We start from the raw sequence: 25,060 nt of genomic DNA, 5'->3' as shown, positions 1-25,060 counted from the left end.
ATCAGTGTAACTCTAGAGTTTCAATTAGTATGGTGTTAATTTACTACCAAATCAGAGTAACTCTAGCATTTCAATTAAGCAGCATGATATTTTTTACTACCAAATCAGAGTAACTCTAGAGTTTCAATTAGCATGATGTTTTTTACTACCAAATCAGAGTAACACTAGAGTTTCATTAAGCAGTATATTTTTTACTACCAAATCAGAGTAACTCTAGAGTTTCAATTAGCATGATGTTTTTTACTACCAAATCAGAGTAACTCTATAGTTTCATTAAGCAGTATATTTTTTACTACCAAATCAGAGTAACTCTAGAGTTTCAATTAGCATGATGTTTTTTTTACATCTCATGCAAATTTGTTTTCACGAATTATACAGACATTGATAGTATGTACTGACATAAAATGTTACACTTTATCTCACTGTCAAGACAAACAGTTTTGTATTTGAATCTTCCTCGTCTCACCCAACCATTATGTTGATTTATGTTCAAAGTAAGGTAAAATTTATAATTGCATATGTTTGCATGCTATGAGTGCCTGTATTGTCTTTATGACTTACCCCACCTTAAAGTCACTTTAGATGTCTGAACATAGCATATAAGCCTAGAGAGTATGTGGCTTGTCTATAATAGTCAATTTGTAAAAAGTGCTTTCAGCTAAAGAACTGTCGACAATTACAATGAATGATAGCATCCCAACCATGATTATGTTTAGCTCTCAATACAAAATTGTATGACATCTACACTGTTTACACTGTAGCAGTGTGCCCTCTAAGCCAATTTGACGTGCCACTGACGCGCACAATTTCTAGTGACACCAAAATTTTACTATGTGGTGACTCAAGAAATCCCAGTTTTCATCATTTTGACTCACAACAACAAAATTTGGCTATCATTAGAGGGCACACTGCCTGTAGTATCAACTGTTTAACTTGCTTTGCACTCCTAACAGCGAGTTTATTCGTTATTAGTTAGTTTGCCTCCATGTTTTCCCTACTTCTGTTATTCTTTCCAATTCCACGTAGTTAAACACCTTTGCTTATCCCGATACTTTCTTCAATCACTGTATGGACCCCACTGGAAACAAGTCTTTGACTTTGTGGGGTATCCAAGTAATTCAACAATTTGTACCAGTTTTTATGTGTATATCTGTGCTGTCAATCTTCTTGTTTTACTGAAATAAACTAAACTTAAACTAACATTAGCTGCAATAATTGTAACATAATTTTTTGTTATAGACATTGCATTGTGATGTAGATACGCAAACACAAGAACAAGTTGCTGCAGCAACAGTCATGAATGAGAAAAATGAAGCCAAGAGGAATGAGACGGTGACATCCATGAGCTACCAGTCATCAGGCACTAAACTATGGAGTGATTTTATGGAAGGTCAAATACAAAACAGAGTGACAGAGTGCCAGGCGTTTATAGATGAAGAATTGAAAGAAGATGTTCCAACAGGTACTGGAAAACATTTTGAAAGGTTCTCAAAGTGTTCTAAAGTAATCAATGCCAAATGATTCTATGAAATTCCCACCTCCTCCCAGAATTTACATTTCAATACACATGAAATAAGATTTATTGAGTTACAGACACAGACTTGGTCTATGTTACTTCTCATTTATTTTTCAAGTCAAAAAACACACTAAGGTGTTTTATGAATTAAAAATTAAAAATAAATACCCCAACTTGTCATCCATACGGCCACTTCCAACAAACTTGCGTATTGTATTCAGTTATCACACTGTCGTCACCGTTCTACCATAGACCCCCCCCCCATCCCCATTGGTGGAAGGTCTATGGTTCTACTCACTAATTGCTTGCCTTACACATTGCTTGTCGTTGAATTTGAAGGAACCACTCCAGTAAGACGCCAGTTCAACTATCCACGTGACTTGCAGAAAACAGCCCCACATGAAATTTTGATCAACAAGTTTATGGAAGTGTATCAACCAAAGTTTGACGATGAAGAGGAAATACCTGAAGAACAAGAAGAAAATACTCAGGTATGTTACTGGTCAATTATCACTACGGTAGTTACACTGGTTGAGTGATCTCCCCTGTTAAGATATCACTCAAGAGTAGCTAATTTGCATACATTTTGTATAATGATGCTTATAATTAACATGTATTTTGCATATGTTGTTGGGGGCAATTGGGAGTCTAACCATTAGAATCTTACATAGTGTATTCTGAAATACGACTGATTGTATTCTAGTAATACATGGTGTGTATTCTGAAATACCACTGACTGTATTCTAGTATTACATGGTGTGTATTCTGAAATACCACTGATTGTATTCTAGTAATACATGGTGTGTATTCTGAAATACCACTGATTGTATTCTAGTATTACATGGTGTGTATTCTGAAATACCACTGATTGTATTCTAGTATTACATGGTGTGTATTCTGAAATACCACTGATTGTATTCTAGTATTACATGGTGTGTATTCTGAAATACCACTGATTGTATTCTAGTAATACATAGTGTATATTCTGAAATACCACTGATTGTATTCTAGTATTACATGGTGTGTATTCTGAAATACCACTGATTGTATTCTAGTAATACATGGTGTGTATTCTGAAATACCACTGATTGTATTCTAGTATTACATGGTGTGTATTCTGAAATACCACTGATTGTATTCTAGTATTACATGGTGTGTATTCTGAAATACCACTGATTGTATTCTAGTAATACATGGTGTGTATTCTGAAATACCACTGACTGTATTCTAGTATCACATGGTGTGTATTCTGAAATACCACTGACTGTATTCTAGTATTACATGGTGTGTATTCTGAAATACCACTGATTGTATTCTAGTAATACATGGTGTGTATTCTGAAATACCACTGACTGTATTCTAGTATTACATGGTGTGTATTCTGAAATACCACTGATTGTATTCTAGTAATACATGGTGTGTATTCTGAAATACCACTGACTGTATTCTAGTATTACATGGTGTGTATTCTGAAATACGACATTGTATTCTAGTATTACATGGTGTGTATTCTGAAATACCACTGATTGTATTCTAGTATTACATGGTGTGTATTCTGAAATACCACTGATTGTATTCTAGTATTACATGGTGTGTATTCTGAAATACCACTGATTGTATTCTAGTATTACATGGTGTGTATTCTGAAATACCACTGATTGTATTCTAGTATTACATGGTGTGTATTCTGAAATACCACTGATTGTATTCTAGTATTACATGGTGTGTATTCTGAAATACCACTGATTGTATTCTAGTAATACATGGTGTGTATTCTGAAATACCACTGATTGTATTCTAGTATTACATGGTGTGTATTCTGAAATACCACTGATTGTATTCTAGTATTACATGGTGTGTATTCTGAAATACCACTGATTGTATTCTAGTATTACATGGTGTGTATTCTGAAATACGACATTGTATTCTAGTATTACATGGTGTGTATTCTGAAATACCACTGACTGTATTCTAGTATTACATAGTGTATATTCTGAAATACCAATGAGTATTTGAATAGCTTGCATAGTGTGTGTTTTAAAATACCACTGAATGTATCGAGTATCTTGCATAGTGTATATTCTGGAATCTCAAATACCACTGACTATTCTAGAGTCAACTGTATTTCATAGTGTGTATTCTTGTTACCTTACAGCCAACTGTACAGGCACCTGACAAGATTGTGACCGCAGATTCTACAGTTTCAGAGAAGGAAGTTTCTGACATTGAAAATGAGATTTCGGATACAGAGTCAGTGGATAGTAATAGAGGTATTGTTAATAGGCAAACACGAAAAGTTCGAGACAGTAAACTACCAACACCAAACAGGTCCCGTCTACCACTACGAGCTCCAAATGCAGTGACCGGAAATGTTAGAAGTTGAAGTAGCAGTAGTACTTGTGGATTTTAGAATGTGAGATACTCTCCAGTTATCTCTAGTGTGAAAGGTCAGCACAAAGACATGATTGCAATGTAAAACACTCTCAAGTGCTCTCCAGTGGCAAAGGCTTGCACTAAGACAGACTACTTAATTAAAGGAGTAGAATAAGTACATAGAAGTAACAGAACTTAAACTTGGTATTCAGACATAACACGTGAACAATTTGATGACATAATACAGTATGTCATAAAAATGTTGACTAATAATCTATTACATCTTCAACAATACTAACAACACCGGAAGTTGATTTTCATTCTATTAAAACATGTATTGAGATTAACATTACAACAATACAATACTTTTATGTAGATAGACAAAAGTTTATACAAGTTGGCCATTTTGAGTATAGACTGTCTATGCTTAGAGTGGTGTTTTGAAGCAGCATGTAGACCAAAATCTAGGGCGATGATAGTTGACTGCTGTAGCCTCCTTTAAGAAAATCAAAATTCCTCTGTTGTATGGCAAAATTTGCTGGCATCCTCAACCAGTCAAAAGAATCGACTAACTTGATTCCAGGAACTCGCATTCTTTTAGTCACATTTGTTGACTGCTTCATGCCCTGCCACATAATTTAGTCTTCATTTTTGCTCATCTGGGACGCCTACTTCATTTAAAAGTGACAGCAATATGGGTAACTGGAATATCATGTCCTTTGCCGGTGTCTTTATGGTCTATCTGGTTTTGAATCTGAAGATCTCACAAATCATGTCTGGTGATGTATGTAGAACGATAGTCTGTACTAAATTTTAAATTACCACCACCACCAACAGCTGTATTTAAATCATATTGCAGCTGATGGCGTTATCCGTTATCACATCCACGCATAACTTACATTCAAACTTGAAGGTGGCATTATGATGGAAACATAATGTGCATATCACGATCATGTTTTTCTGTTGAATGAATTACCCAATTACATGCAAGCACCAGTCAATGTGTGATGGATTACTACTGATTACTACTGTTCACACTTTAGCAAGCATTAGGTGAAGCTAGCTTTTCTCTTGATTAGAACCATTTGACTAGATGTGAAAGGCAAGATCTTCAAATTCGAAACAAATGGATAGCCTCTAGACTAGTGATTGTAATTTACAGCCCAGGTAAGAAGACAGGAAAATTATCTGACAACACTTGTATAGTGTTTTACGTTTGAATTCAAATTACAACAATATTTTCTCTTTCTGACCTGTTTTATCCCCTTTTTTCCCATTGTATATTTCTACTATATATATTTTATTTAGTGTAGTCAATGTAGAGTCAGCAGATTTGATGTTCTAATTATTGTATTTTGCGAGATTGTATATAGAATGGTGTATCAACTTTGCAAGTTTTACATATATCACTCTGGTAATTGAGCATTCAGGTTCCTAAGACAGACACAAACTAAAACTAAAAAACATGTCGATACAACACTGATAAGCTTTTGAATGGACGTTGGTTTAATTATAGTTTCAGTATGGAGGTGTCCACTGAGATTTATTGACAGAGTTCAATGAACTTGCAGTGTTTCTGATATTTACACCATGCTGATCACAGGATGAGTAGAATCACACAACAGACGAGCTACTATCACCCAATTGTGTCATCTATCACATCGAAGAACAAAATATCTAGTTTGTGCCTATCTTTAGTAAAACCGAAGGCTTGATTACCTGATGTAAATCCAGCCTTACATACATTTCTGAATTACCTTATCATCACTGGTATTTCATTTCTTTTTTGTCTTTGCTCTTTCTTTGCTCTTTTCTTGAAAACCATTCTTCTTTTTGTGTTTTATCTGAAAATATATAAAAGTATGTTATTACTGAATGAGTTCTTTTAAAGGAGCAAAACTGGCAGGAGATTTTGTTTGTATAAATTCGTGCTTGTGTACTTACTCAAGTAACTTGCATTATTACATTTAAGTTCTTACTGACTTCTGAAAATGTTAGTTCTTAAAACTTCCACAATAGGTAGATGGATGTACATAACTATTCTAATATTTTAGTGTATGTGGACAAAGTGTGATGCATATTAGAATTAACCATATTTTTCAGTGCCTATCAACTTGCCAAGTTGCTGGCACTGTAAAAAAACAAAAACATTTCACTGCCAACCACTGATAAACGTTTTGTTAAAAAAAAACACATTTCGTTTTATCAATAAAATGACGTGCAATGAAGTAGCACAGAATTCATATAACTCTTTCATTTTTAAGTGAAAATCATGAAAATGATGCCCCTTACAACTAAAACATCGAGAGATCACCGAACGAAAGTGCATATCGTACACATTTTATGTTCCCCAAGAACAATTTAGTTAGATAAGAAACAGGCTTCCCACAGATCACTCATTACAAATATAAACAACACCACATTCCTGCCAACAAGCTGGTATTGTATGTGTACACACATATCACTTGTAACTTTGAATCAATACACTTGTATGTGTCAAAATCTAAGCCTGCATTGTGATGACTTTCAATAGCTTGTTTGTTCAAAGAAAGATGTCTGTGTGTCTGTGTATCAGTAGGGGTCGGATGATGTTGTTTATAATTGTGATCTATCTAAACTGTTAGGGAACGTAAAATGTGTATGATATGAACAGTCATTCGGCAATCCCTTGATGCTTTAGTTGTAATACTAGTGACCACTGATTTGACACAATGATGCAGAAACCAATGATAACTGTTCATTCCACACTTTGCAGCTAAATTTTGTGTAGACTTGGTGTTTCACTCATGTGACATGACATTTAATAAACATCCTCTGACAACTTCTGGTGCAAAAGAAACAATTACATAGGTGCCATGCACAGTGGGGATGTAGAAGTAGTCAAGTTGAAATATTGATTATCAGTTAGAAAATAAACAACTGCAGCCATTAAAATCAAGTCCATGTGTAATGTTTTCATAAGAAGCCTGTTTTTACTGCACTGTGGAAGAATAGCAATGCTTATTAGTGTTAAATGTGATTGGGTAAAGGATCCTGCTGTGTTTATTATGTCTTTGTTATTGTTTGTAGTATAGCATTGTGCCGTTTCTTATTGGTTTGTGTGTGGTTATAGCAAAGAGAGCTAGTAAACACTAACATGAAATGGGCAGTATGTACTTCAGACATCAATATTTTTGTTATTTGTGTGATTGATGTGGATTCACTTACTGGTAAAATGAATGTCACCCCCCCCCCCCCCCCCCCCATCCCATGATACAACCACAGGCTTGTTTGTACCAATAATCTTTCTTAAAGAACAAGGGTTAGTAAGCCTACCATCAAATATTTTTATCTTGTATATTTACAATATATCTTTGATCATTCCTGTATTGTACTCTTTGTCTTTGGCATTTATTGGTTGTTTTTTGAGATTGGCATGCGAATACAATTTTCACATCTGCTACCTTGCACACTCCAGTAACATTCACATACCTAGGACAGGGTTGTGAACATAGCTGTACCAGCTCAATGGAGTCATGTGGACCGTACCCGCTATGTGTGCAATATCCCTGCAACTGCTATGGCCAACACACTAGGTGTACATGTAACATACCTAGATCTGATTAAACTCCGATGTAGATGACGATGTGGCTAATCGTTCATTGTTATTTTACCTCGGTCTTTTTGCATGAATTGACCTTTGTGATACATGTTTACGTTTTCTTCTTGATGGCCGCTAGTCGGCGCGGCAGATTGTGTAACTGGTGTGCCAACATCAATGTAACATGGATGTGAAAATAGCAATGCAACACATGATTTTTTTGCAACATAACATCCACATACACAAGCTTTTTCCCACAGCCGTGTACCAGCAATATGAGCATGCATAGCTGTAATGTAGGTATGTCCCATAGCCATGCAACAACCATGTCAAATATCGACATGTAGTCAACATTCACTGAGCAGGTGGAATTTCATCTTGATCTGGAACAACCGTTTGTCAGAATTGCCAAAATAATGAATTTGTGAAAAGTGAAGATATTTTCTGAATTCAATTTGATGAACAGCACACGTGTATGGTGAAATTGTTCAAACTAGTTTTAGATGTCAAAAGACGATTATCGCTAATTCCTTTATCAACCACCTCCATAATAATGAGTGCGCGCATATACACTCCTTACTCGGAGACGTGTAACTACGATATAGCTAGGTAACGACATGAAAAAGGTCAAAGTTGACTAGACTGCGGGACTTTTTGTAGTATCATCATACCTGATTGGCTGATTGCCACGATATGCTCCAGCAAAGGTCAGGATAACCTGGATTAGGAAAACTGGACAAATTATTTAGTGATGGATTTGTTTTTATCAATGGAAAGATGTCATATTTCCCTCCCATCATGAATTATTCAAGATGGCGGATTTGCAGCTTGCAGTCCCACAAGCACCTGGATGTTACCTTTTCAGCACCAATGCTTTTTCGTACCCATAAAACTGTCAACGTTTCTGTGCACGTAGCTACTGTAACAGTAAAACCATAGACAGTGGAGGGGACTCTGTCTATGCATGGATGTATTAGTCACTAATACATACATGGTCTATGGTAAACACCATCGTGAATGCTAGCTGCAGTCCGGCTGCAGTATACATTCATCAACCTTGTCTTTGCATTTATATGTTGTTGTTTTTATTGTAAATTACAATTAAAGTGGATTTCCCCTTTTCCTTGTGTATTTTTTCATATCGCCCTCCATACAAAAGCTTGGGAAAAATTTTTGCGCCCCCCCCCCCTGCAAGATCTTGATTTTTTCCATGCCCCCGGCCCCATAGACTTACACACATACACAAACACACTACACATACACAATGTACCAATGTGTGTGTGTGTGTGTGTGTATGTATGTATGTATGTATGTATGTATGTATGTATGCATGCATGCATGCATGCATGCATGCATGCATACAATTACAAAAGAGAACAAACCTCACAATGAACAAGAACACTTTACTGTAAAGCGCCAATTCTTCTCTACCAATGGATACTTCAAAAATTTAATACTCATAAAAAAAATTTCAAAGTTTCTATGTATAAAACTTACAAATAGCACCAATGGTTCTGCACAACTGTATGAAATGTATTGATATGAAGAAAGGTAAAATGAAAATATCTCTTTTGAACAATTATCCTGTTCAGGCTTTTAGGCATACGGGATAAGTTGACCCTTCCTTCTCCGTCACGGTGTTGAGTGAAACGCGGGCACCTGCAAGCAGGACTAGTATAGTATCCTGTTGGAACAACAGTCGACAGACGATCGACGCGCACGTGGTTGCCTTTCTATTAGAGTGGCATTGATCCGGTTCTTCTGAAATACTCAGATGACTTCTGTCGTTTAGATTTCAAAATCCGTTCAAGAGATTTCGAAAAGGACCGTACACAAAAATACAAACTCCACGATCACATCTGTTGTAAGTATTCATTGCCGACTTGAATGCCGTGTATATGTTTTGTTGTATATATTGTCACATGTGTCGGCGATTTTTCGCCCAAAAGTCAACATATAATCTATACACTGAAAGTTTATTTTTAGGACCAGACAGACTATTACGTTGCATTATATAAGCTCGTTATCTTATGTTACAACATTAGAAACTTTCACACACACAGACAAACTGATAAAAGAGTCACGTGAACCACAGACAGGTACATGTATGTGCATGAACCTACATCAAAGGGGCCCGGTGTTGTGTTTGTATCAATGTTTGTCAGTTTGATAGTGATAAGAAGTAGACATTTTCGCTCTATTCACAGGTGTTTCTATATAACTCCTGCAATGGTAGTATATCTACAAATATTGCTTTCTAATACGGTCAAAATCATTTAATTTGTATGTGTACATATAATGGGAGTATTGATTAACGATCAGTATATGCAAATGTCATAGGGAGGGTCATGTTTTACGAATGGAGAATGGGGGAGGGTCATGCGTTTCTTAACAGACCATGTGTGATTTCCTCCGCCCCCCCCGTAAATACTGAAGGCTCCCTTAGCGTTCAGGGTTTGTTATCTGCGCGAACGTACGTTGCAATCGATCTGCTCAGTCTGCAGTGATTGTGAGCTCTGCGGATTGTCAGAGGAAGAATTTCTCAGTGACACGCAATTGTTTATGGGAAATTAAAAAGGAATTCGAAAACAGCCGAGTTAACGCGCATTTGTACAAATAATCGCCTACTACTGTAAGGTCAACAAGGCGTGCACGGTTCTCGACTCGGCAGTTGCAGAAGTGGAAAGGAAACAGGTATGTACGTACGCGCGCGTGTGTGTGTGTGTGTGTGTACTATGTCAATTTAAACAGAAGTAAGTTTAAGAGCTTACACTAACCGACTTACTAATATTCAAATAACAAATTTGTCTGGAAACATGTCCTAGAGTATCAGTCATCAATCCTAGTGGGAAATCCCCAAACCAGCAGAATAACGCAGAATTAAGTCTAAAGACGTAACCCCTATGATGTAATCAACCTGCTGTCATGTCTATCCATATGTATCTTCTCACGCGTCACGCCACCGAGATGCCAAATGTAAACCATTTTTTTCTTAGGTAAGGAAGAGATGTATTTAGTTGGTGGAAGTCTGTGTGTGTGTGTGTGTGTGTGTCTGTCTGTATGTCTGTATGTATGTATGTCTGTCTGTCTGTGTCATCGTTTTCTCCATAACGGCTTGGTCAATTCAAATGAAGTTTTGAAGACGTATTTTGTAGGGTTATGGCAAGACTTGATTAGGTTTTGGTAAAACTCCCGTGAATATTAATGAGCAATTAACGTAATTAAAAATTACATTTTCCTTTCTTGCGAGACTTCGCAATTTTCGTGGTTTATTTTTTTTTCTCGAATACATAAGATACAGTTTAAGGGCAGCAGGTAGGGTCGGGTAACCGGAACCAAACAATGATTTTTAGACCTTACAGTGCAGGGGCATATGGGTTTCGTGTGAAATGCATGTTAATTTTATGAAACATGCATGGTTATGTTTAATATAGGACCAAATATAAAAAAAATACATGTTGGCAAAAAGTAACATGGATTTCACATGTCTGCCATGTGCCCCTGTACTAGTAGTGCAAATATACATTGTATGCTCATTATCCCACCTCACTGAAACACAAACCAAGAGCATAACATGGAAACTTATCGAGCTAGCCCAGGTGTAAGTACACACCTGTACCACAGGGAAAAGGACGAATAATGTATTTTGCTCACGATTTTCCGGATTTCTAATATTATTTTTCTATATTTCAAATACAATTGTAAATATTGTTCCTCTCACTTTTTTCTTCCTATTTCCAACCTGTTATCGATGTCTTATCACATTTTGTCATCTTTGCATTAATTAGTAGCTTGCTAATCCGAGAATAATTAAACTGACTGGTTATTTGTCAAATTAATGCATTACGCAGTGAGTGTAAACATCCACAGATCTAACTAATGGCAGTCCGTGTACTGCCATTAGTTCAGTAGATGTTTACACTCATTGTGCAATATGTTAATTTGGCAATTTACCTTATGTCGTAACCGTACCAGGCTACCATACAAGTGCGTGGTTCAAAAGTTCAAAGTTTGCAATATAAACCAACATTGACAAATGTAGTGTGGCGAGCAGCAAACTGTTATTGAAACTTGCCATTGAAATAGTTAGTGTTTCTTGGCATACTTTTCAGAATGTTCGATTTACTGGTTGTGGCAGTCTTGGTCCTGGTTATTTCTTTTGCTTATTATTACTTGAAGTCAGGTGATGATCCGAAAAAGGTAAGCATAGTCTAAATTCCATCATTTTGTCGTTTGATGTGATGTCTAAATGAGTCAAAGCAATGGTACCTGGGTGTGACCATTTTCACCGGTACCGGTGATAAAGCGGGTTATTACTACATTTGTATATGTTGACAAGACCATAGCCCTACATATAGGGTCTATGACAAGACCCACAAATTCACAATCGCCCAAATCTAAAACACTGGTAACCCAGCCTTCGGTTTACTAAGATAGACCAAACTCATAAGACACTAATAAATAGTGCTCCGAAAAAGCTAATTTATGAAACCGGACTCTCTTGTGTCCCAGTTCAAGTAGTGAGCACAGTTTTGTATTTATTATCTTTAAAAAAATCGATGATCACAAGCGTAAGATGTAGGTTAAGTGTACTACGTGATTTTAATAAAAATGTCAAATGTCACGAATTTATTGTGTACTTGCGCACCATGATACTGCCACATTTGACTATTGTAGAGGGGGGATCAAGTGTAGCCTTATCCCTCCCATATTCCATTATCTGAAAATTGTCCCTGCCTCCACGTACCTTCTAAAAACATGAACTTCAACGTGTTTAATTATTTCAATAATATGTGACACAATTTTATCAAAAATGGAAAAAGACCCGAGTCTGAGACTCAATGGTAACAACTCGAGCCCATCACTGCTACTGCGGCGATAATTGTAATGGCAGTGGCTGTTTAATTTCCTGTTGCTACCAACACTTTAGAAAAGTTGTGTGAAGGCACTGCATTGATTAAAACCGGTCATCGGATCAAAGTTGACATACATGCTGAAATGACATGACATTTTTGTTACACACATCGGATCAAAGCTGACATACATGCTGAAATGACATGACATTTTTGTTACACACACTCAGACAACTTCTATTGCAAAGGAAACAGTTACAAAAGTGTCATGCAGTAGGGATGTTGAAGTGTAGTCAATTTGATTATATTGATAGATATCAATAAGAATATAAACAATTAAAGCTGTTAAAACCATCAAATCCATGTGTAATGTTTTCCTTAAAGGCCTGTTTTACTACACTAGGAAAAAAATAGCAATGCTTATCACTGTTCAATGTGATTGGTTAAAGGATCCTGGTGTGTTGTTTTGTGTCTCTGTTATTGTATAGTCTAGAGTTGAAATATGTCTATCTTTTGTGTATAAAACACAATCACCCATATAAAGTGAAACACCAAACTAATGGCATTTTAACTGTACGTTCTCGGGAAAACTAGGTGGGTACGTACCGGTGCTCGATTGACATTGCCTAGAGTGAGATCAAAATGGCAACTCCATGACATTATCCCTGCTGTACCGCACTTTTACCTCTGTTTCTTATCAAACCAATTCTTTCACTTGCAACACGACCTACAATTTATTCAGTGCATGGTTATTGCCATCAATCTCATTAATATGTTCTTAAAATATTATGCTACAGTGCTGGCAATGGTGGTATGCTAACATTACAAAACAATGCACGTATACTAAATTAGTCATAGTAAAAAGTGACCATACCTCGACCTCATTTTCGTAAATTAATGTGTAAAATCTGACCTAGTCCACAGTCCCTCTCCCAGAAGACTCTTAAAATACGGAGCAGTGATATATGATAATTATATACGTTGATGTTGCCAAAAATGTATGAGCCCTGGGCATATTATCTTACATGTTCTACTGTGTCAAGTAGACTGTGGAAAACCATCATGTCGACATACACAGGTTGACAATTGTAAGGTTCAAACAGTCTTTGAGGGGCAGGTATATAGGTTAAAATGGTGGACATAACTACTCGGAACATTTAACTAAAGTATGATGTAACCTCATTGTTGTTGCCAGAAGCCAAAAGTCAATGTAAACAAAATAGGGTCTACATTTGTCGTGTCCAAAAAATTGAAAGGTGACCATTAGAAGACGCATACGTTCTATAAGTTTGTTGATGAACCATACAGTTTTAATGAATAATTTGCATTGAATTTCGGTAGTTAGGTTGTATCTTAACTTAAAGTGTACATGCAAAGGTACATACTTTTTTTCGTAATTATGTTTATTTTGCCATAAAGATAAAGGAAATCGGGTTTGTAATAGTACAATATAATTCTAACACGAGAAATTGCGCGAAAAATGGGGCACTCTCGGCTCAGCCACAGAGCACCTTCAGGTAAGTACCTCTCATTTGCATATGGATAGGACAGGATTTGGAACTTTATGACGTCAATGCAGGAACACAAACGCATTCGTCAGTGTATCTTTACATGTAAAGCCATTATGGTTGAACCAGAAGGTCAACTTCAAAACCCGTTTTCGCCAGAACCCGACGTTGAATATTGGTCAGATTCCTCAAGCGTAGAGCAATACACTCCAGCATTAACATCTGATGGTGTGATTTAGCCAAATTCATTCGAACCGACCGCTAGCAGTAACGATAGTTCCTCTGGTAGTGAATGAGTAAGGAAGGTGTGGTCCGAACCACAGAGACTGAATGACACTGCTTTAAAAGTTTTTTTTCCGATGTAAATTTCACAGACAAATGTCGTCATGGCTAGTACACATTATATGTAATAGTATACCTGTGTTTAAATATCCCCCCATGCAAGTTTAGTGCTTGTTTTCTGACTATGCCTTGCTGTCTTATACTGCGTATGTCCTAGTGAAGCCTTGTTGTTTACATAAAGAGAAGGCTGTTATCAGCGTCATTTGTTGACATAACTATTCAATGGATGGAAAACAGCTCCTGCAGACAATGTAATCGAAACGAAAATTATCAAACATACAGAGATCGAATGAGAATGGCTTCAAGAGTTCCCCATAATATTCTTTCAAGTTGTTCAAATGTAGCATGTGACGTAACAGTACATTCGATCTATGACCATTCAAAATCTTCGCGAAAGTAGACCCACAAATTCGTTAGAGCAGAACGTTTTGTTGGATAACCATCCCTCTTGAAAGCTATGTGTACATGTACTTTATGTTTATGGCAAAATAAACATAATTACGAATAAAATTATCAACCTTTGCATGTACACTTTAAGACTGTATCCTTCAATTTCAATATACTTTATTACATACGTTAAACATAACAAAGTGCATATGTCCTATAAAATTAGTTGATTTCGCTTAAAGATTCAGCGAATAATTTGCATAATTAACCCTATATTTTCATAGATTTAAAGTCTATCAAATGGTACTTGTATTGAACATCCAGTGTATTTTCTTACTTCTGAATTATGAAGTATATTTATTTCTTAGGTTATGGATGATACCACCAACAGCATCCAAAGGAAAGCCTTAGCGAAAATACCAGGAATGACAAAATCTGATCCCGAGTAAGTTATTCCTCTTGTTTACGTTTTTATTGTTGTTGTTGTTGTTGTTGTTGTTGTTGATGTTGATGTTGTTGTTGTTGTTGTTGTTGTTGTTGTTGTTGTTGCTGCTGCTGCTGCTGTGGTGGTGGTGGTGGTGGTGGTGGTGGTGGTGGTGGTGGTGGTGGTGGTGAAATCCAAATGTGTTTTACCCATGTGCTTACAACCCAAATAGCATATTGTCATGACTAGAATCTGTCAGCGTTTTATGACATACTGAATGATTTCATCTGCTAAACAGTGACTCAGAAGGCAAATTCAGGGTCAACCATAAAGATACTAACTGAAAGGTTACACCAGTAGAAAGGTAACATCTTATACTATAGAAGTTGACATTTGAATGGAGTCTCTATGTCTAAGTTCTTCAAGGTCTTCAAAGAAATCGTGCACCTGATAATATAGGGGTAGACACTTGCATGGAGTATCTGTGTAGTAGGGGTTTTGAGTTATGCAGTAAGTCCTGATTTTGTACTACATATACAGCTAGTAAAAAATTATATGAACCTACAAAGTAATGCTTGAGTGTAATCTCTTCTATATTACCTGTGTGCATTATGAAACGAAATTGGCATTATTTAAATACTACAAAGTGTCTGTGATATGCACGAAATTGTTTAATTTTGGTAGCTTACCCTGAAAGTCAAGTCGAGGTCAAATATCCGCAAATCTGAAAAAATAACGTATTACGGACGGACGCACAGACGTATAAAAACTTGCATGAGCAGAACTCATTATGACATTGTATTAGTTCCCCTTCGGAGGGCAACAAGTACTCCCTTAAAATTAAAATGCACTGCACAACACGTCTTCTTTGATCTCGTCTTTCACCCGGGGCAATGCGTAAGTGGGTTGAGTATTTATTAGACAAAGTTCCACCCTTTAACCCTTCTTTACAAATGAATATCTTCCTTCGGGGCTTCAGACAGCACGTCATCTCGTACGAGTTACCGCTGGATAGAGTGTACGGTTAGGTGGGCCACAGGTCGGGTACTGGTTGTTCAATTGTACTTTTCACATGATAACGTAAATCTGACGAACAGCATCTTCTTGGCCAGCATTATTCTTTTAAACTAAACTCTTAGCAACATTGCTGCATTTTATTGTCTGGCTGACAGATATCTTAGTAATATTGTTGCATTTTATTGTCTGGCTGACAAATATCTTAGTAATATTGTTACATTTTATTGTCTGGCTGACAAATATCTTAGTAACATTGCTACATTTTATTGTCTGGCTGACAAATATCTTAGTAACATTGTTACATTTTATTGTCTGGCTGACAAATATCTTAGTAACATTGCTAGTAACATTGTTACATTTTATTGTTTGGCTGACAAATATCTTAGTAATATTGTTGCATTTTATTGTCTGGCTGAAACACATCTTAGTAATATTGTTACATATTGCTGCCTGGCTGAAAATTATCTTAGTAACGTTGTTAAATTTTATTGTTTGGCTGAAAAATATCTTAGTAATATTGCAACACTGTGACGGTAATCTGTTAAAAGTTTAATGCGTGGCAGCTCACACGATGAATTAACGCATATATGGTACCATAGAGTTATGCTAGGCATTGAAAAGAAGCACGGTCAGTCAGAGATTTTTGAGCTAAGCAATAAACTATGGCAAAATTAGAACGATTTTTTATCAAATCAGGAAACTTTATATTTCCAATTGTGTATGACATATTGCAGAGCAGGAAACATGCCTGATGTAACTGCAGCGGGAAGTATGCACGAATTTCTGAAGATCCTGCATTCCAAATATGGCCCTGTTGCCACATTTTGGTTTGGCAATCGTCAGTATGTCAGTCTGGGATCACCCGAGGCCTTAGAAGATGACATCACTGCGTATGATAGACCCCGTAAGTCACGGTTGTTTATGTGAATACCTGTATGAAAGAATTCGAAATGCAGAAAGAGAAGAACTAGCATCCTTGGGGTGGCATACCCCAAATTACTTGGAACAGCTAGACAAGTGTAACAGAGCGATATTTATATACTATGCCGAGATCAATTGATTTTGATGACGTTTAACACGAAATATCACTTCTGATATGGGACGTTAAACGTCATGATATTCATGCCATGTTTAGACACACACAGTTACACCTGTGCTGCATCGGTCCCGGAGTAACGTTACAATTTAACAATTCAAGTTTGCTTGTTTTATGCTTTGCCAAACTGTGTACAGCGTTTGACTGCCAAGCTTGGTAGCTTGTAAGGATTCAAACACATCGATTCTAAACATAAACAAAACATAAAAAATGGCTGCCGATCTTCGACTTCGAAGTTAGGGATTAAAAAATCGCGTATGCAACAATACTGTGGAATTTTTAAGATAAAGAAAGTTTGACTAAAATATCCATACCTAAATGATACTATTTGTGATCGTAAATTCATAACAACATTGTGTACAGGTATATACATTTTCACTATGGTATCGCGCGCAGGCGTACGACTGTGTGCATAATTAGCCATCCACTGGCACTGTGTACGCTACCCATACCACACTGTATCACACTTCAGTAGTTTCATTGACTCTCCAGAACTGAATTTTTTCTTGCGTGGGGTTTCCCTTTAAAGGAAATTTCTCATTGTTTTGTTGGCAGTGGAGCTGTTTGACTTCATGCTACCTGTGTTTGGGAAAATGAGCATAACCATTAATAATGGACCACGTGTAAAACGACTGCGAAAGCATTTTGACGTACCACTTGGATATGCAGCCATTAAGAGCAAGTATTGCCATTTCCAGCAGGTAATAAGAAAATCAGTTAAATAAAGTTCACTTTTGTATTATGAGAGGCAGGATTTTTTTATGGCACTGTTCTCTCAGAAATAAAAAAAGTTCCAGTTACATATACAAACTGATTTTCTGCTTTGTGTTTTGAAGATGAAATATGTTGCCTGCATATCATGAATATATTGTTTTCTTTAAATGTGCACACTTCAAAATCTTGTTTATGATTATATTATGATTCACAATAAAGTTTTTTTAGATGTAAGTTTATGACCAATCTTGAGATTTTTAGACTTAATTTGCACTGATGGGATCATTATGTTGTGACAACTTCACCTTATACACGTCCCCAGATGCACCACCATTAGATTTAAGCCAAATCAATATTTTTGTATCAAACTTATTCAGCTTGTCTTGCTTGTGCTTTCAATACTCTACTGTGAGGACTTTCACTTACCTTTCTTATAATTGTATAGGCCAGTGACGAGATGATGGCTAAAATCTCTGCTCTACCAGCTAGAGAACATATCCCCCTCTCAGAATACATGTCAATTTTGATTCTGAAAGGATTCAGTCGTGCTGCATACGGAGATGTCTTCAAGGAAGAAAAGGAAGCAGTGGCCTTTCTACATGATTATGATATTGTAAGCTATGTTTGCTTGATTATTTTCCTCAGAACAAATTAACGAAAGCCATTTGTTAATGTATTATGCCTTGTTTAGACACACACAGTTACACCTGTGCTGCACCGGTCCCGGAGTAACGTTACAATTTAACAATTCAAGTTTGCTTGTTTTATGCTTTGCCAAACTGTGTACAGCGTTTGACTGCCAAGCTTGGTAGCTTGTAAGGATTCAGTTGGAACTTTACGACGGTGCTTCTGCTCGTGTCTGAACACGGTTTTGAAACATAACCCAAACTACAATATGCTTATACATGTATTTAAGGTTTGAAAGGAAACCATGGAAACCGACAATATATGCTCGATTCTCCTCTCAATCAATTAATTAACTAACAAAGAATAACGACATCTTGGTGAAAAGGGGAATTATAGCAGAAACACGTAAACGCAGGTAAACAGAACAAAAATGATTTGTTTGAAAAAATCTCACAATTCATCGAAAGCTTTGATATATAAAGGAATTGTTCTAGTCATGTTGAAAACATTACGAATATTTATCATTTACCATCTTCTTTTCAAGGAACTCATGGACCTCGTCATGGTCTTTCCCACAGTATTTCGTGGCCATTGTAAAGGATAACATTAACGAGTATTCTATTAGATAAATATTGCGCTGCGATACTTTAAAAGAGTACCAGGAATGTTTATTAATTTAAAAATTCTCTGCGGTGCATACTGCATTTAATGTATGAGTAGATATTCTAATAGCGTTGATGGCGCTCCATCCAAGTGGCATATGTTAAACACATGTCCTTATAATTTATGCCAACCAGCAATTGTTAGACCAAAAATGTTCATCAGCTTGGTGAAACAATTCAAAGTTTCAACTGAACTTTCCACCTGTCCTGGTCGAAGATCTCTGAATCATCAGAATGACAAATTACATTGTTACACCTGACCACTAGGTGGCGGTATGATCAGCCAATTGTAGTATAGGTAGTTCTATGCCCCCCGTCTCTGTTGATCTTGGATTGTAGCTTCTGATGTTGATAGCCTCCCTGATCTTCCTCGGGAAATCACGTGGGGTTGTATCAATAATGGAAACGGAGTCTCAGTCCATGGTTATGATTGCAGCTACGGGAATATTCAGCTGAAGCCGGTGATACAGTTCATCCCTCACAGATTTGCGATGTTCCTCAATCCTGGTTTCCATTGTCTTCCTGATTCGCCAACATACACCTGATCACAGTCCTTACAAGGTATCTTGTATACCACCTCGCAAGGAAGATCAAGGAGGCTTATCAACATACCAGACGCTGCAGTATATATTCCAAGATCAACAGACGGAGTGGCATCGAACTACCATGATGGAAGTATTATTTTTAACGACATCACGCCAGTAATACTTCCATGGAACTACCTACCATCTACAATATTAGGCCCATATCCGACCCCAACTATTTTTTCACGCCAGCCTAAACATTGTTTTTACGTATTCGAGAAAACAATTCGCGAAAATTGTGAAGTCTCGCAAGAAATAGTGAATGCGGAAACTAAGAATATAAAGGTGTTCTTCCAATCTGTAATGTCTGTACATCTGATGAGAAGAAACCAATAACAGCGACCATATGGAAAACAACGGAAAACATAACTACCTGAATTCTACACTCACATATGAAAAAAAATCTACCTACCCCACCTATTCTAAAATTGAATATAATCGGAACCACACAATTTATTTATGCCTAATGACCATTTCGCCACCTAGTGGTCAGTTGTAGCTATGGAATTTGTCATTCCGATGAGATCATACAGATCGAAAGCGCAGTGGTGCTTAAAAGTTTGAACTGCTTGTGCGTTGTAACCTTAGTAAATCAAAAAAAGGTATTAGCTTAAAAGCCCCAATTGTTTGAAGGTTGTAAAATGGGAGAGATAAACTAGGATCTCTTTGACTTTTCAAATTTTGACCTATACTGGTCCAAAGTTCTTTCTCAAAGTTGACGAAATGCACTACTGACTTTCAATCATATACTAATTTTATTGCAAATAAAACAAAATGGAATGGACCAATTACCTTTTTATCTAGACATGGGAGATATTGAATAAGACAATCGCTGCTGATGAAGAAAAGAATGAGGAATTTAAACGGGGTAAGTTGACTGTCAATATGCCCATCTTTGTCTGTGGGGAAATGAGAATAACTAACATTACTTATTAACTCGGGTTGATTAAATTTAGCATAACGGTATTGTTCGCCTTTTGGCTAACACCTGAAAAAGCTTAAGACATGGAAGTTTGTCGTTGACAAGATCTTACCTGATATTTATGGTATATAGTATGCTAATGCGACATTTGAAAATTTCGAACTAAAATATAAAAAATGTGCACATATTATTTTATATTTACAAAAAATATATTTTTTTTACTTTCTTTTGCTCGAAATCGACATTTTTGACAATGGTATTGAAGTCTACAAGATCTTAGTTCTATTATTTATGCATTTTTTGCTCATGGACCTTGTCGAAAACATTAATTTTTTTATTTGAAAGGTCGCAAAATGGCATTTTGGCCAATTCTAGCAAATAAGTTGATTAGTTTTGTTACAGAAATGAATGTGGTGGATGTATACTGTGAGCACGAAATATTAACTAAAGTCTTGCAGATCTCAATATCCTTGCCAAAAAAAATCAATTTTAGTTCAAAAAGTCATGGAATGGACATTTATGGAATCTTTACAATTTAGAATTCTAGACGAGAATTGAAACACATCACATAACATTGGTATCCCAAAGTCAGATTTTTACTCTTTACTCGTCTTTTTCCTCAAAAGCTTTGAAAGGATGGAAGGGATTTGTGAGTCGTGTAATTGAACAAAGACGTAATAATCCACCTGGTGAAGGAGAGTGGTCTATGCTTGACGTTTTAATGAAACACAGTGAATCGGAAGAACACCTTTTTGATGAGGCATCTACTTACCTTGTCAATGGTTTCCACACCACTGTATTTAGTAAGTCAGCAACTGTGGCAATATTACACACAAACTACCATGCACGGGAATAGGTTATCTCAGCAATAATAACACTTGGAAATTAGTATACTTCTTATCCAGGAATTAATAGTTAAAATGTTTGAATATATGTGAACACATTTTTATAGTCAAAGATACATACATACATACATACATACATACATACATACATACATACATACATATATACATACATGCATGCATGCATACATGCATACATGCATGCATGCATGCATGTAGGCAGGCAGGCAGGCAGGCAGGCAGACAGAAAGACATACATACATACATACATACATACATACATACATACATGCATACATACACACATACATACATACATACATACATACATACATACATACATACATACATACATACACAGACAGACAGACAGACATACATACATACATACATACATACATACATACATACATACACAGACAGACCAACAGACATACATACATATATACAGATAGACAGACAAACAGACAGACATATATATATATATTTACACAATTAAAGTAACATTGAATGAGTATAATGTCAATATAGTAATGTGCCAGTGATGTTAAACCACCACTGTTCCAACTATTTGTTTTAAAGGAATTCTCATTAAGGTTTTGTTTGATAAGATAAGTTTACTAACATGTAAGATACCAAAGTGATCATGGTCATGATCATTTTGATATTACGTTGTAATTTGGTTCTGTAGTGCTGGTATTTACAATATACTTTCTGGCTGAACAACCGAAACTCCAGGATAAAATGTACGAAGAACTAATCGACGTACTTGGTGAAGACGGCAAGGTCGACCACAACACTCTCTCAAAACTGGTGTAAGTAAAGCAAATCACCTAACCCATGGAAAACACATACATGCATACATACATACATACATACATACGTACGTACACACATACATACATACATACATACATACATACATACATACATACATACATACATACATGTACATACATACATACATACATACATACATACATACATACACACACACAAACACACATACATATATACATACATACATACATACATACATACATACACACATACATACATACATACATACATACATACATACATACATGCATGCATACATGCATACATGCATACATACATACATATATACATATATACATACATACATACATACATACATATCATTTAGTAATGTTGTCGAAATTGATGTTATGTTTTACTTCTAGATATGTGAGACAAGTGATAGATGAATCCCTTAGAATTCAGCCAATCGCTCCATTTACTATTCGTACTGACTTTGAAAGTGATGTCGAAATTCAAGGTTACACTATTCCAAAAGGGGTAAGAAAAATTAATTGACACTAATTGGCTGGCCACGAGGGCACTAGAAGACATTTATGACCCAGAGGACTCATATGAAATAGTGTGGATACCAACTGTGGTTTCTAACCCTAACCACAGTCTGGTCAAAGTCCCTCAACCAGCACACATTCCTGTGCTACCTCCTACAGCGTTCATATAAACATGATTATGTTGTTGCGTCCCCACCTGATTTAGTTTAAATGGACTGGCGATGGAGTCCTGGTTGGACATTGGACATCGCCAAAACAGCTCTACCAAATGAATGTTAAATGAGTGGTGACCACAGCTGTGACATACGCTGTTTCACAGTTTTGCTCACTATGGGGTTGGACCATAATTAACACCTTTCGTTATGGTCTTGACTAGATTATGAGTCGTAGCGATACTGTATAGGAACTAGACTACTTATGAAGCAACTACTTCCCAGATCTTTCCAAAGTTGAAAGCAATAGTTACTATGAACACCACTAGTCACAAAATGACGTTTTATAGTGTCCGATTACAGTCAAGACGGTTATAAGGTTCAGGTTGTGTTTATAAGGTTTTATAACACATTACACTCTCACAACTTACCAGAGTTTATTCCAGCTTTATGTCCGCTCCATATTTATCATACTGTGACTCCATTGGTATTATTTAACCTTGTCAATGACCTTTTAGATCTCATATTTGTGTGTATCTGTCTGTAATTCACTTATAGGTTGGTTGTGTACATGCCCTGGGAGTAGTGTTAACTGACAGCAAGATATGGCCAGAGCCTGAAAGGTACATATGGATGTCTAAAGTAACATTGCTGCACGCTAGAACATTAACGAATCTCTTTGTTATTCCGTTGGGTATGTCTTTAATTGTACAGAACCCAAGAAATACATAAAGACTTGACTTGACATTGTATGTATGTATGTATGTATGTATGTATGTATGTATGTATGTATGTATTTATTTATTTGCTTTGTGTGTGTGTATGTATGTATGTATGTATGTATGTATGTATGTATGTATGTATGTGTGTGTGTGTGTGTGTGTGTACAAATGTACCTACATTTATTGTGTATTTTTGTCTTCTTTAGATTCGACCCTGACCGTTTCTCTAGGGAAGAAGTCTCAAAACGTCATAAGTTGGCCTTTGCACCCTTTGGAACTGGAAAGAGAATTTGCCCTGGATATCGTATAACCTACGCTGAGACTGTGGTATTCTTGGCCGATTTCTTTAGAAAATTCACACTAGAGCTAGTAGAGGGTCAAACCTCGCGTCCAAAGTGGGGTCTTGTAACTCAACCAAGAGAAGAAATCTGGGTGATAGCTACAAAACGGGAAGCAGAGTGAATTGATACTGCAAAACACGAATCTGCGATAACGCCTGTAGTTTCATGCTTACAAACATAGACGACATAGATCCGACCATATTACCATACTTCTGACGTCACAAGTATATAGTAATGTGAAATGTTTCAATTTCATATTACTTTACCTAAACGACACACCATGGGAATATGAAGGTTTATATATATAAAGTCAGTTATAATCATTTGAATAGATATTGATTTAACAATGTGTATATCACATGTGTTTTACGTTACTTTTGTTAGCACAACTGAACTGATAAGATTCAGTAGTGCTATAGGGATGGCAAAGTGTCTGTCTGTCTGTCTGTTGTTTGTCTGTGTTGATGTGTGTGTGTGTGTGTGTGTGTGTGTGTGTGTGTGTGTGTGTGTGTGTAAACAACTTTAAAAGAAAATATCCACTGGACCGATTGCCATGATATTTGGTACATGCTGGGTATATTACCTTGGGTGTGTAGTTGGGAAATTGTTCAGACAAAATGATCTTACGACCCGTGTGGGATTTAGGCCAAAACATTTGATTTTTGGTCAGAAATTTAAACTCGAAAACTACTCTGCAGATCGATCTGAAATTTATTTGGAACGTTCTTAAAGGTGTTAAGATTAAGAATTGTTCATGACATGATGATCCCATCAGTGATATGCAAAGTAGGTATCTAAATGTGTCTTTTTGGACAAAAATCTTTAATTCCAAAACTGCAGAGTAGATTAGGCAGAAATATGGTTGGAACGTTCTCGAGGGTGTTTATATTAAGAATTGTTCATAACATGATGATCCCTTCAATGATATGCAAATTGGGGCTAAAAATGTGTCTTTGTTGTCAAAAATCTAAAATTCCAAAATTATTGAACAGATTGAATTGAAATATAAGGGGAACATTTAGTGGAGTTTAGATTAAGAATTGTTCATAACATGACGTTCCCAT

The 25,060-nt window shown here is 36.3% G+C and overlaps 2 protein-coding genes across 2 annotated transcripts in view; both read left to right on the top strand.

Moving 5' to 3' along the window:
- Positions 1-16,927, top strand: part of LOC144450532 (kinesin-like protein KIF11) — a 40,683-nt gene extending 23,756 nt beyond the window's left edge. The window contains exons 23-27 of the mRNA XM_078141176.1: positions 1,240-1,462; positions 1,856-2,007; positions 3,672-3,887; positions 14,928-15,004; positions 16,735-16,927. Coding sequence (XP_077997302.1) covers positions 1,240-1,462; positions 1,856-2,007; positions 3,672-3,887; positions 14,928-15,004; positions 16,735-16,927 — 861 coding nt within the window. The remainder of the gene's footprint in view (positions 1-1,239; positions 1,463-1,855; positions 2,008-3,671; positions 3,888-14,927; positions 15,005-16,734) is intronic.
- Positions 16,928-17,306: 379 nt separating this feature from the next.
- On the top strand, positions 17,307-24,117 carry LOC144450531 (cytochrome P450 20A1-like). The gene is made up of 9 exons (XM_078141175.1): positions 17,307-17,331; positions 17,652-17,797; positions 18,256-18,423; positions 20,488-20,551; positions 21,232-21,408; positions 22,142-22,265; positions 22,656-22,770; positions 23,492-23,556; positions 23,862-24,117. The coding sequence occupies exons 1-9, from the start codon at positions 17,307-17,309 to the stop codon at positions 24,115-24,117; spliced, it is 1,140 nt and encodes a 379-aa protein (XP_077997301.1).
- Positions 24,118-25,060: the final 943 nt, after the last annotated feature.

This window comes from Glandiceps talaboti, chromosome 20 (genome assembly GCF_964340395.1).
Source record: "Glandiceps talaboti chromosome 20, keGlaTala1.1, whole genome shotgun sequence".
NCBI lineage: Eukaryota > Metazoa > Hemichordata > Enteropneusta > Spengelidae > Glandiceps > Glandiceps talaboti.
Note: the sequence above shows the minus strand (reverse complement) of the source record. Positions and strands in the feature narration are given on the sequence as shown.